The 14,139-nt window shown below is 41.9% G+C and overlaps 1 protein-coding gene across 2 annotated transcripts in view; it reads left to right on the forward strand.

Annotated features, from left to right (window-relative positions):
• Window positions 1-14,139, forward strand: part of cpne2 (copine II) — a 220,764-nt gene that overhangs the window by 21,111 nt on the left and 185,514 nt on the right. For both annotated transcript variants that reach the window (XM_059651546.1, XM_048546529.2), the window contains exon 2: window positions 11,389-11,583. In XM_059651546.1, coding sequence (XP_059507529.1) covers window positions 11,413-11,583 — 171 coding nt within the window. In that variant the 5' untranslated portion in view covers window positions 11,389-11,412. The remainder of the gene's footprint in view (window positions 1-11,388; window positions 11,584-14,139) is intronic.

A 14,139-nucleotide genomic window follows, 5' to 3' on the forward strand; every position in this document is an offset into this window, starting at 1 on the left:
ACTCCTCTCTTGCCTGGAGGAGTTCAATTCCAACAATACTCAAGAATCTTGACACCATCCAAGACACAGCCTGGACAATGCCAGCCAAGCATTGGCAACACATCCCACCATCTTTCAGTATATTTGTCCTCCAGGATTGAAACACTGTGGCAGTAGTATGTGCCATTTACAAGATGCACTGTGTCAACTCACCACAGCTCCTCCACAAGCATCTTTGAAACCTACAGTCTCTACCTCCTGGAACAAGGGGAGTAGATATGTGGGCACACCACCAAATACGACTTTGTTCAAAGCCCTGCATCATCCTGACTTGGAAATATATTGGTTCCTTCACTGTCACTGAGCCAAAATCCTGACACTCTGTCAACACCCTGGGTGCCCCTTCAGCACATGGACTGCCAGCGGCTAAGAAGATAGTTCACCATCACTACCACCTCCAGTGAGGGACAACAAATGCTAATCAAGCTAGCTATGCTTATAATCCATAAAGCCATTTTGAAAAATGGACAAACAGTCACTCTATTGGTCCCTTTTTGACATTAGAATCTTGTGCATTGTTTTGAGTACCTTACTATCAAAAGACTTTGGAATGCAGCGCTCAGGAAAGAGTGACATTAAAGATTTGTGTCCAATGAGAATTTTTTTAATGATACAATCACATTGCAAATTAGTGAAAAGCATGATACAGGTTATGTTAAATTCCTGACAGTTACAAATGAGTCATCAGTAATTATTTCACTTGGATTACCAGAACAGAACCAGTGGAAGACAAGCTTAACCTCAATACATTTTCCTCACTGAATCTTAGATATGGTCTTCATTAGCTGAGCTAGAGGGCCAGAGCTATTACGGCTGTGTTGATGAGTTTAACTCAGAAATCGTTGGAGAAATATCTGAGTGATGACAAGATTAAACGATCACCAACAGCATTAGACATTTGTTCATGATTGGCACATTTGGCCAAATGTCATCTGTGGATTGGTCACTTTGCTTCATGACTTCTGGAGATCGAAGAGTTTTTTTTCAGGCAGAACTGTGCCCTAATGCATTAAGTCAATAAAATGGAACTCATGATAGGATAAATGTTTTTGCTGGACAGAAGTAACACATCGTGAAGCTAAAGAAGCGATCTCAGTGCCGTGAACATTTACCCTGGAGCAAGGTAAACATCTGGGAAGGGGTGCTACATGGGCACAGTGTGTTGAAGTGTGAATAAATCACAGCTTAAATCATTGGATATGAAGTGTTGGCTTAATCTCTTGCATCCTATGAGCTGTGGATGTTGAGGGCTGGTGGAGAATGTTAGGAGGATGAAAGAAAAAGTTGTCTCAAAAGTTTTCACTTCAGACGCAATCAGCAATTCTGATCAAAATTGTGCATACTTTGTTGTTCTCTCTCCATGTTGCGATATGTACTTATTTGCATATTACCAAAGGCAAAATCTAAAATACACTAGCCCAATAAGCAACATGTTAAAACCTATTTTAAAGCAACATTCCTTTTTAAAATTGTTTCTTGCTATATTTAAGGGTGGTAAGTTGATACAGTATGATTAATACAACAATGGGTTTATGGTACAAAGTAAAAGCTTTTGTGTCAACCATCACCTCTCAGTAACTCAATTTATAAGTTAGTGAATGTGCCTTTATTTCTCATTTCGGTGTACCATTACGGTTCCTTAGCAAATTTGAAAAATGTTTTCATTTTTAAGTGTACTTAGTCCTGCCCTCCTGTATAATAATTACACTTAAAATTTTTGGAGTCTTCTGAAATGTCTACGAATGAGCATAATGAGGGAAAACTCTTAATGGTGGCCAATTCATGGAGTGGTAAGATGTCTCAGTGGTCGGCATTGCTGCCTCACAGTGCTAGGGACCCAGGCTCAGTCCCACCCTCAGACAACTGCTTGTGTGGAGTTTGCACATTCTCCCAGGGTTTCCTTCCACAGTCTAAAGATGTGCAGGTTAGGTGGATTGGCCACAGGAAATACATGATTACAAGGATTGAATGGGATGTTCTTCAAAGGGTTAGAAAATTGATCGATTGAATGGCCTGTTTCCATGCTATTGGGATTCTAGGATTCTTCCTGAGGACATGGTCAGCATCGTGGACTGGCATGAATTTAAAAGTAGATTGTGGAAACTTAGTTTGTTCCTGATCCTCCATAATATTTTGCACTGGTTATTGCTAATTTCAGGGAGATTTGAGTACAATTAAGCAGAAATTCCAAGCCTGGATGTTTTTCTAGAAACAAGAGGAAATGTAAGGTTTACTTGTATTTAGTTCCAACTCAAGATTGGCATTGGAAGAGTTGTGGGAACCGATAACATATTTGCCTCTGCTGCGCACCAGGGAAGAAAACAATTCAATTTTCTTGAAGGCTGCATTGTGATTATCAGGGGCTCTGTTTTCATTCTCACTAACTCCGTTCTTGGATGATGCAGTCATGTAGTAACATTGCTTTTTGGACGTGGCTTCTTTTTTAAGGATTTCTTCTTTAGAGTAGTTAAGGTTACACAAATACCAGATTACGTAAATACGTGTATACATGATTAAATTTCCATTTGGAATCTAAAAGTAAGATTTTTTTTTGTCAATTTTAAACAAGCCAATCTCACATGATACATATGTCCGAATGCATTCACCAAAACAAAGAGCTAAGTCCATTTCTTATGTAAAATTTCATGTCAGATTAATATTGATTTATCTCTGCTGATTAGGAAACAGACGTAACTTGTAAATTATAAAAAGTGAATGTGGGATGTCATCTAGTGAAACAGTTTGCAGATTGCTTTATATTCTGTGCTTCCATATATAATTTAAAAATTAAGTCCTCAGCTATCCTGATTGCTTTCCACTTTACAGAAATTCCTTCTGTGTGCCCTCTCATCTCAGCACTTTGAATATCTTGAGCGGTTATAAACTTCAGTCAATGTAGCCAGCGCCAGATGGAGTTAAACAATACGTAATAACTGTGGTACCCACCCAATAGTTAATGGATGAACCAACATGTAGACTTGGAGTGTTGCTTTGTCTCCTCAAGCCTGGCCCTGATGGATACATGCCTTGCTGTATAGCTATAGCTCCGGCCTCCTGAATCATTGCTGCAGGGTGGCTCTGGAATCAGCCAGAGTAACCTCTTCAATCTTCCAGATCCCCTTCCTCTTGCCCTTGCTGCTCCTCCATTTGTGGTTTCTATCTCTGCAAGAACAGCAAAAGTTTAGTGGGGGGAGGGGTGTGAATTTGTAATCGGTGGGGCTGAGACTGCAGCATTAGGGATTGAATCTGTGATTGAAAGAGCGGTTCCTCACAGATTCTGACTCCCCCTTATGGGAGATAGGTGCTGGGGGGCACCTTTCTGCAATTGGTTGCTCCCACGGAAAAGATTCCCTGAGATTCTTCTCCATTTTCATGAGTGTGAATTCACTCACCACACTCGTCTATTATGTTGACTGCATCTTTATATTCTTCGGTATTCTTAATTGTGGAATGGAATGGGAAAAGAGATATTTTAAAAGCCAAGGAAGGTTGGCAGGTTTGCTGCAAGTAGCTTGATTCTCATTGTAAGTTATGGTTACACAGATGCTTGTTAAAGTAATAGCGGAAGCCTTGTTTGCAGATGAGCAGGAGCGATTGGAAGTGTACAAATGGAGCTTTGGTTAGCAGCAAGTAACTGGTTGGTCAGTGTACTAGGCACCAGTTACCAATGACAAAGGCCTTCTGTTGGGCAACAATAATGTGACTGACTCAGTTATAGCCGAACACTTCGAGGTTGTGAATGTTTTGGCAGGAACTATTGGACCTCTGGAGAAGAATAGACTCTCTTTCTCTGCAGTAAGAACCACCTTAGGCCAGTTTAGTTTTCTGTAAGTAGTTGGCTCTTAAACAGTAAGCCAGAAACTTTAGAAGTGTGAACTACCTACCACAAGCAAATAAAAGCATCTGGAGAAAGGGAATGAAGGAACAACGCATCCCAACAAGTCAAAAGGACCATCTCAACGGACCCTGTAATCAGGGATAGAAATATAGAAGATAGGTGCATTTGGCCCTTCAAGCCTGGACCAGCATTTAGTATGATCATGGCTGATCATGCAATTTCAGTATCCCACTCCCAACTTTCTCTCCATACCCCTTGATCCTTTTAGCCGCAAGGACCACGTCAGCCCCCCTCCTGAACATATCTAACAAACTGGTCCCAACAGCTTTCTGTGGTAGAGAATTCCACAGGTTCACAACTATCTGAGTGAAGAAATTCTTCCTCATTTCAGTCTTGAGTGGCTTGCCCCTTATTCTAAGATTGTGATCCCTAGTTCTAGTGTCCTCAACATTGGGAACATTCTTTCCTCGTCTAGCCTATCCAATTCCATCAGGATTTTATATGTTTCTGTGAGACCCTGCCTTATTCTTCTAAAATCCAGTGAGTATAAACCCAGTCCATCCAAGCTTTCTTCATATGTCAGACCTGCCATCCCAGGAATCAGTCCAGTGAACATTCGCTGGACTCCTTGAGTAGCAAAAATGTCCTTCCTCCAACCAGGACACGAAAACTGCACACAACTATTGAAATGCTTTCCTATTAAGGGTTAATTAATAGAGTTATATTTAATCAATTAGTAACTTTACCTGTAACCGGTCTAATCCTCTGTAATAAGTAATACTTCTTAATAAGAACAGAATGCAAATCAATTCTTTGTGTCAACCTGGGTCTTAAAGAAAGTTAAATTTGGGGTTTATGCAAACTTTTTTTTTCCACTGGAGTCTTCACTAAAGGTTTAATTTTTGTAAAGGTACAAAGGATTAATTTTTAGTGTGCTTCCCCAGTGACATGTGATTAGTATTTTGAGTGTTGCTGTGGAATCGGCACATGGGAAGTCTAATTTGCAGGTGAATAAATATATCAACTGGGAGTATTTCGTCCAGTTCTGGTCACCACGTTCTAGGAAAGATGCAAAGCCATTTGAGAGAGTGAAGGAAAGTTTCATGAGTACATTTCCAGGGATGAGGAACGTGGGTGAATTGGAGAATTTAAGGTGGTTGCCCTTGGAGAAAACAAGGTACTGAGGAGACTTAAAAGCAAATGTTCAAAATTATGAGGGATCTGGTTAGATGGAGCAAATATTGCCATTGGCAGAAGGATCAAGAACATGAACACATAGATTTAACATAATTGGTAAAAGAAGCAATGGACACTAGAGGAAAAGATTTTCCACTGTGAGTGGGTGGGATTTGGAATTCACTGTCTGAGAATTTGGTGAAGGCAGGTTTGATCGAATCATTCAAGGGGAACTTGGATTACTCTCTGAAAAGGAAGAATGTACAGGGCTACAGTGAGAAGTTGTGGCAATGGCACTTGGCGAATGGTTTCCTCAGAGTACTCGCAAGACGTGACTGGCTGCTTCCTGTGCTATAACCATTCTTTGATTCTATTATAGAGGTGAAGGACACAAATAAATTCAACATTAAGCTCATATTTCTTTAAACTCTTTTTTTCTACCAAGGTAGCTTTGTACCCAAGATGGTGCCAGGAATGGCTACTTTGTACACTTTTCACTGAATAGTTGCATCCTTGTACAATAAACTCTAATTCTCATTCTAACGACCTCTCTCTCTCTCTCTCTCTCTCTCTGTATTTCTCTCTCTGTGTCTCTCTCTTCTCTCTTTCTCTCTGTGCTTGCCCCACATCTCTCTTAATATTGTTGTTTTCTCACATAACAAATTACCTTGCAAAATCCGTTTTGGCAACAGTTTACAGCAAAGAATTTCACATCCTATGTCATTTTCTTAAACAAGAAGTTCCCAAACTCACCGTTAATTCCTTATTCTTAGCTTAAAATTGTGTCATCTTGTGACATTTTACCAACCAGCCTAGAAACGCTCATGTTCATCTTATTCGGGCAATTTTAACCTTGGCTTCACGAAAGAAAACCAAACTTCCTCTGTCTCTGTTAGTGACACTTCAAGCCTGATCACATTGTTCTCAATTTACACTAGCCATCTTCATTTTGCTTTCATACTCTTTGTACAATATTGAGTTGATAATTAGTGTGTAGTTCGATCCATTATTTTTGCTTCCAAATACATCATTCCACATTTCATGTTTTTCAAACCTGATCTCCATGCATTTTCCATTGTCCTCTTGAAAGCCTTTACATACTTCTGGATCCTGTTAATTGCAATCATCATTTCCATCAAAGTCTGCCATGTCCCTAAGTTTGGTGTCGATGACAAATATTGTTCCTTCAACCTCTAAATCCAATTCATTGCATTTGGCAAACAAGACCCAAAATGAACCAATAATACATCCTCCTGCCTTTCAATATGTCTGTCTACATCTCCTTCAACACCATTTTCTTGGTCATAACTCTATTGATGGAGCACTTTTACTATTGTGTTTTAACAGACTTGAACCACATCCTTCACTTTGGATTCTGCTGCATCTCTGAATGGTATTGTAAATTTGATTAATCACAGTTAGGATATCAGAAATTCATGGTGAATTACTCTAATAATTAATATTTCTGGTGTTTAGTAATTTCTTCATCTTGCATATTTATCAAAGCTCAAGAAGTCATGATCTGGTTTATTCCTATCTCTTGTTTTGAAGAGAGGTGCTGCCCTCTGGCAGTGTCTGCCTTCTTAGAGGTTTGGAAAATTGTAGCAGAATCCTGTAAAATTTTTTTCCCTTAGTCCCTTCCAGGACATGTCTGGTCCTAGCATTATATATCTGGACAACGACAGCAGTAACGAAGTCTTTGCATTTCTGTTTTCTTTAATGTATAAATTTGGCCAATGGGCTCTTCACAAAAGACTAATGAAAAGATGGTAAGTTAATGAAGAAGACCCTAACAGGTGTAATCAAGAACTTAGCCAAAGAAGTAGGTATTTAGTGAAATGGAAAAGAGGAGCTAGTAAATTTAGGCACAGAATTCCAGGTCATGTGGCCTAAGCAGTTGAATGGCAACAGTGGGGATAAAGAAGAAAGGAATGCACAATAGGCCAAAGCTGAAGATAATTGTTCCCTCTAAGCAGTGTGATTGTTCAGAAATCTATAAATACTATCCAGCATAGCAAACCCATTCGGTACAATCACCTTCCCTTTCAAGGGGCACAGTGTAGCATGCAGCAATCTTAAATTGACTACCCCATTCGAGGCTTTCCACAACAAAGAAAAGGTAAAGAGAAACAAAAACAGAAATTGCTGGAAAAATTCGGCATCTCTGGAGAGAAATCAGAGTCAGTGTTTCGGGTCGAGTGACCCTTCCTCAGAACTCTAAACATTAAAAGAGTATTGTTTCAAGTTGGAAGTTCCGTGAGGGGAGTGGGAGATTAGAGGCAGGTGGGGACAATGTCAAGAAAGAATTTCAACTTATTTGAGAATTTTAAGTGTTTAAAGTGTTGTAAATCAGGAGAGGAGGTGTTGATTGTGTGAGAGCGGAATATGTCAGGGGATAGGATCTGATGACAGAATTCAGCATGATCCCAGATGGGAGGATGGGCTGTGTTGAATTGGTTGAGTTTGGAGATGACAAAATCATGAATGAGGGATTCTGGGGCAGAGGGGTTGAAGTAGAAAAGACGTGGAAATAAGTGGTCTTCAGATCCAAGCTCAACTTGAAGCCAGATAGAACCCTGTGGCTGCAAACAGACTGCGTGCTCCTGAGATGCTGCTTGGCCTGCTGTGTTCATCCAGCCTCACATTTTGTTATCTTGGAATTCTCCAGAATCTGCAGTTCCCATTAGTACTGATATGATGTTTTTAAAGGTCTTTTTAATTTGAATAATTTATTTTGCCAACTCTCCCATCTCAAAACTTCGCTCCGTTATTTCCTTAGGAGCGCCATTAAGTCACCAGTAACCTACATTTTGTAAATATTCTCTCATAACACTTTGTAGCCTTTCCAATATTTTTTGTTACTTTCTTCACGTCAGTTCTTGTTGCAATCTTAGTACAGACCAGTAATTTTCTTTCTAAAAGGAGAGAATCCAATATCCCAGTTAATTATTAAAAGAATGATGCCACAAAAGGTTTAAAACAGAAGAATTTTTAGTATAAAGGATTCAAACAAAGCAAACAATTAGCATTGCCTTAAGTAGTCTTATACTCTCAATACCAGAAAATAAACATGAATTAGTCAATTATGAACTAAATTACACATCAAAAAGAAGACACAACCAAGACAAAACTTGTGAATTGGCTGAACAGTTTACTTAAAATGAAGGTGGTCAAATTCGGTCACAAAAAGTCTTCCAAATTCAGCCTCCCTCACAAATAATTTCAGCTCCTCACTCTGACTCCTCGACAGCAAACCATGTCCAACCTGAGTTTCCACGGGCCCAGTTTAAAGCAAAGGTGGTCCGCATCTGCAAAACGTTCTCAACTTGGCCTAGAAGGCATTGATTCACCAGTACCATCTTCAAACAACAAAAACAGCTACAGCAGCTGAGTAATTGCGTATTCTCAGCTTCTAGATTGGCCCTCTGTTTTCTTTAGCCTGCCTGTAATGCACTTTCGATTTTCATGTAGTTTCAATCTCCTCAGAAGTTATGGTTTCTAATCTTGGTTACAATCTTAGTTTCCCTTTTCTGGTTTTTTTTCAGTGAGGTCCATCTAAAACAAAAGTCAAAGCTCTGAAAGCACAAACATCATCACATTAAATACATGTCCAAATTTAATCTTCCTATTCATCTATGGATTGCTCCCATTTCCTTTTTCCTTACAGGAATGCATTGAGCCATGCAAGCTTTCCATTTCCTGTATTAATACTGCCTGTTTTTGGTCTGCCGTTAAAATTGATCATTTATATATTCCATTTTAACCCATGCTAAAATTTTAAATTAAATACCCTTTATTTTAATAATGAACTATATTGAGGTCAAGTTGTCCCAAAAGGTCCCCTACTTTTAGCTTGTCTATTTTCACTGCCTCATGACCCAGAACACCAACAAGAGTATTTCCTTTCTTCATTAAGTGTAGCAACCCAATTACTGAAGGTGGATGTGTTCTGAATGCACTTCATGATTTCTGTACTTACGTAACAAACATTTCTGCAGTTAGGACAGCTGAACTGAGACTCATATTAATGCATGCTGTTGGAGTGGCAAGATAGTTCAGTGGTTAGCACTGCTGCCCCACAGTGCTAAGGACCCAGGTTCAATTCTGGTGTCAGATAACCTATGTGGAGTTTGCACATACTCTCTGTGTCTGTATGGGTTTGCTCCCACAGCTCAAAGATGTACAGTTTAGGTGGATTGGCCATTGCAAAATGTTGCCTTGTACTGTCCAGGGATATGTCAGTTGGGTGGATTCCCCATGGGGAAGGCAGGGATGTGGGGATAGGGTAGGGGGGTAGCCCTAGCTGGGATGCTCTTCAGAGAGTCGGTGCAGACCCATTGGGCCAAATGGCCTGCTTCCACACTGTGGGGATTCTATGGTTGATGTGTGGCTGACTCATTTTCAGCAGACAACCTGCTTAAGCTTTCACAAGTATGTAAATTGTAATATGCAGTTAGGAAGTCCTGAGACAGAGTTTGTTCAACCAATGACACAGCAATGAGTTACAATTTTAATATTGATGATAACTGGGAGTTAGAAGACGAATGTCAGAGGAGCAGTGAAGATAGTATCAACTAAAAAGAAATACGATTTTTGATGGAAATTGGATTACAAGGGGCTTGAGAAGGAAGTTTACATTGAATTGGAGATAGTAGGAGCTGCCAGTTGTGGAGACTGAGATAACAAGGCGTAGAGCCGGATGAATGTTGAAGAATGGCTAGGCAGCAGCAGTGGAGCAGGAAAGCTGACATTTTGGATCTGGATAATAAAATGTGAGGCTGGATGAACACAGCAGGCCAAGCAGCATCTCAGGAGCACAAAAGCTGACGTTTCGGGCCTAGACCCTTCATCAGAGAGGCTGATGAAGGGTCTAGGCCCGAAACGTCAGCTTTTGTGCTCCTGAGATGCTGCTTGGCCTGCTGTGTTCATCCAGCCTCACATTTTATTATCTTGGAATTCTCCAGCATCTGCAGTTCCCATTATCTCTGATACTATTTTGGATCTGGACCCTACTTCAGAAATGGGGGAGGGGAAGGTGGATAAAGGAGCAGATAGGTGGAGAGGAAAAGCCCCACCCCCACTCCCTACCTACACTCACCTTTACTGGCTTCATCCTCGCCTTCTTGACCTGTCCGTCTTCTCTCCACTTATCTGCTCTTTTATCCACCTTCTATCATCGCCTCCCCCTCTCTCTGTTTATTTCAGAGCCCCTTTCCCCTCCCCCATTTCTGAAGAAGTTTCCAGGCCTGAAAGATTAGCTTTCCTGCTCCTCTGATGCTGCCTGGCTTGCTGTGTTCATCCAGTTCTACATCTTGTTACTTTGAATTGCACCTGAGCAGAAAATGGTGGAAGAGCATCATTAAGTCTAAAGAGCAAGTATTGAAGCCTTAGGTTCATGGACTTCTTAAGTAATAGACAAACTAAAAGAAAGCAAGTTTTTGGAAGCAACTTTATTAACTGATAGAAAAGTGGGATTCCATTTGAGAACAGCCGAATTTGAGATCAAGAATGTAAATAAACCCTCAAGATGCAGAATTTTCTTTAAAAATTTATTCATGGGATGTGGGTACTGCTGGTTGGAACAGCATTTATTGCCCATTCCCCAGTTGCCCTTGAGAATGTGGTTCTTAATTGCCTTCTTGAATGGCAAGGGAATTCCAGGAGTTTTAACCATTATTTTGGTGTCACTGGATATATATATTTCCAAGTCAGGATGGTGAGCGCTCGGAGGGGAACTTGCAGCTGGAAGAGTATCCAAATAAAAAAACAGATAAAACAGAAGGTGTTGGAGAAATCCAGCAGTTCTGTTGGCATCTATGGAGAGAGTAACAGTTACATTTTGAATCTGGGATGACCTTCTTTGTGTTCTGAAGAATAGTCCTCTCGGATTTGAAACGTTCCCTCTGTTTCTCTCACCACAGATGCTCCCAGATCTGCTGCATTTCTCCAGCAATTTTCGTTTCTATATCAGATATGCATCATTCTCAGTGCAGTGCTATTATTTGAGGGAGATTTATTAGATGAGCATGTAAGACATGTTTAGCTTCTGTTAAACAATATATGCACCTTGCCAGCCATTTTAGGTATTCGCATTTTTATTGTGCACATGTCATACCTGCTTTTAACACAATCTATAGTATTTGATGCCATTATTTTATTGTAGGGAGCACTGTCAAAGTTTGATTTTAATTAAAATTGATTTCAATAATCTGCTTTCAGGTGTTCGGTGTCTGCGGATGATGGTTCTAGTTTTGTTTTCTCTATGTGGCTACTGTTGGCCTCATACAAGGTGACTTACCTAGAAGTGATATTTTCCTTCTCTCTCAAACCCACAGGTCGGACTGCACTGAAACAGCTACATGGCGTACACACTAACCTCAGATCCTGCAGCACTCGCTGGCTCGGCCCAGTGCTGTGTCTGTAAGGTGGAGCTCTCTGTGTCTGGCCAGAATCTCTTAGACAGGGATGTCACATCTAAATCTGATCCATTCTGCGTAGTGTTCGTGGATATCGACGGAAAATGGTCAGAGGTAGGAGAGCAATTGTTTTGCCATTGAGGTAAAGCATGTAACTTCAGACTGCCTCAATCTATTAATAAAAATGTTTCTTGAATTAACATGGTTTCTTTTTGAAAGATATTGGCTGGGAAACATGGCAGTAAATGGTGAAGTGTAGAAAGAGATGAAATGACCAAGGCAAGAAATAGACACTTAAAGATCTGATCATTCATTTTCCCTGTCTTTATCCCCATAAGCCTTGATTCCGTTGCTGATGAAGTGTCAGTCTCACACAAAGAAGGAGAAGACAGTAACCAGTGTGGAGCTGGAGGAACACAGCAGGCCAGGCAGCATTAGAGGAGCAGGAAAGTTGATGTTTCAGGTCTGGACCCGGCATCAAAACTGGGGAGGGGGAAGGGAGCTGGGAAAGAGAGAGAGCAGGGGTGGGGCTGGGGCAGGTAAGTGGGATGATGGTAGGTGAGTGCAGGTAGGCAGTTCAGGCTATTGGGCCGTGGGCTCCCGAGGCGGAATATGAGGTGTTGCTCCTCCAGCTTGTGTGAGGTGTCGCTGTGACACTGGAGGAGGCCCAGGATGGACATGTCACCAAGGGAGTGGGAAGTGGAGTTAAAATGGTTAGCAACCAGAAAGTGGTGTTGATGATAGCGTACAGAGTGCAAATGCTCCACAAAACGGTCGTTGAGTCTGCACTTGGTCTCGTCGATGTAGAGAAGGCCACATTGGGAGCAACGGGTACAATAGACCAGGTTGGAGGGTGTACAAGTGAAGCCCTGTCGGATATGGAAAGACTACTTTGGACTTTGGATGGAAGTGAGGGCGGGGTATAAGGGGACATGTAACACTTACTGCAATTGCAGGGGAAAGGTGCCGGAGGTGGTGGGGTTAGTGAGGAGTGCGGAGCTAATGAGGGAGTCGCGGAGAGGGTGGGGCCCTATGAAAGGCAGATGGGGGTGGGGAGGGAAATATATTTTTGATTGTGGGGTTGGATTGTAGGTGGTGGATGTAGCAGAGAATGATACACTGGATGCAGAGGTTAGTGGGGTGGTATGTAAGCGCTGTAGGGATTCTGTCTTTAATTTTGTTGGGGGGAGGGGGTTTGAGGGCAGAGATGTGGGAAATGCAAGAGATGTGATTGAGGGCATTTTTGATCACTGGAGAGGGGAAGTTGCGGTCCTTGAAATATAAAGACATCTGGGATGTTTGGGAGTGGAAAGTTCCATCTTGGCAGAGGAATTAGGAGAAAGGGATTGCATGCTTGCAGAAAGGTGGATAAGAGGAGGTGTAGTCCAGGTAGCTGTGGGAGTTGGTGAGTTTGAAATAGATGTTGCTGAGACAGTCAGCAGAGATGGAGATGGAGTGGTCCAGGAAGGGAAGGGAGGTAGTGAGGTATCGGAGATGGTCCAAGTGAAATCTAATGAACATCGACTCTCCTGCTCCTCTGATGCTGCCTGGCCTGCTGTGTTCTTCCAGCTCCACACTATTATCTCTGACTCTAGCATCTGCAGTTCTTGCTATCTCAAAGAGGCTAACCTGAACCCCTTTGGGAGCTCTAATCCAAAGGGATGGAGGCAATGGAATATAAAAGGCATGGAATGACAACAGTGGAGTTGGATGTAGGTTAATAACCAGATTCCTGCTCAGCTCAGACAGGGCTGGACACCAAGGTGTCAGTGATTAAGAACTATTAAGAATAATTCACTCAGACACAGGAATTGTGGGAGGTACTGGGCAAGCTGACCTAAAAGTTGCAGAACTGCACCAACACTGTTGGCATCAAGCTCCTGTTGGCACACCAGTGCCTGGCTGCCTCCATGCATGGGTTGGTGGTTGCTCTGGTGAGCCACGTTGGGCAGTCTCAGACTCTACCTGATCAGCACACAGACTGTACATCATCAGTCCAGCCATTAGCCCAGCGCCAGTGATGAAGTGAGAGGGCCTGAGGGAGCCTGGCTTCACTCTTTACATGGAGGTTGGGCAGCGGCAGTAAGTACCCAGTGGGAAGAGGAACCACTTTTAGGCTCCGTGGAAGTCTGCCGTCAGGATACCCTGGAGGACCTTCCATCCGCACTCTTTTTGCCACCTTCAGGTGTGGGGGAGTTCACATCCTGTTCCATTGGGCAGGATGCACTCATCATGTCCTTCAGCTGCAAACACCCCAGAGGTCACCCAACTAAAATGCCAATGTGAATGGGCTCCAATGTAGGGCAGGCAGCTTCCACCCCAACCTTGAATCCCAGTTCTACACATAGATATAGTGCGAATGAAAGAGAGAAGCTTCTGACAGCACATGGGTGGCATGGGCGACACTTCATTGTAAAAATGTCCCCACATTTGTAAATATACATTCGCTTTTTATCATCAGCCTTGTGTGTAAAACATCTGTTTCGCTGAAGATCCAACACTGAATGTACAGAACTGAGGCATCCTTCCCACTACACAAGGGTTTATGCTCTAAGATGTATGGTAGTGGCTCCTACAGCATGTGCAGGCTATAGGAACTTGGAAGGTGCTTGTTCCCTCATCAATGAGCGAATTTTTCCAGGGGACATTGCTAGTAAGTCTCAGCTGGAA

The sequence above is a fragment of the Stegostoma tigrinum genome, chromosome 16 (genome assembly GCF_030684315.1).
Source record: "Stegostoma tigrinum isolate sSteTig4 chromosome 16, sSteTig4.hap1, whole genome shotgun sequence".
In the NCBI taxonomy this organism is placed as follows: Eukaryota; Metazoa; Chordata; class Chondrichthyes; order Orectolobiformes; family Stegostomatidae; genus Stegostoma; species Stegostoma tigrinum.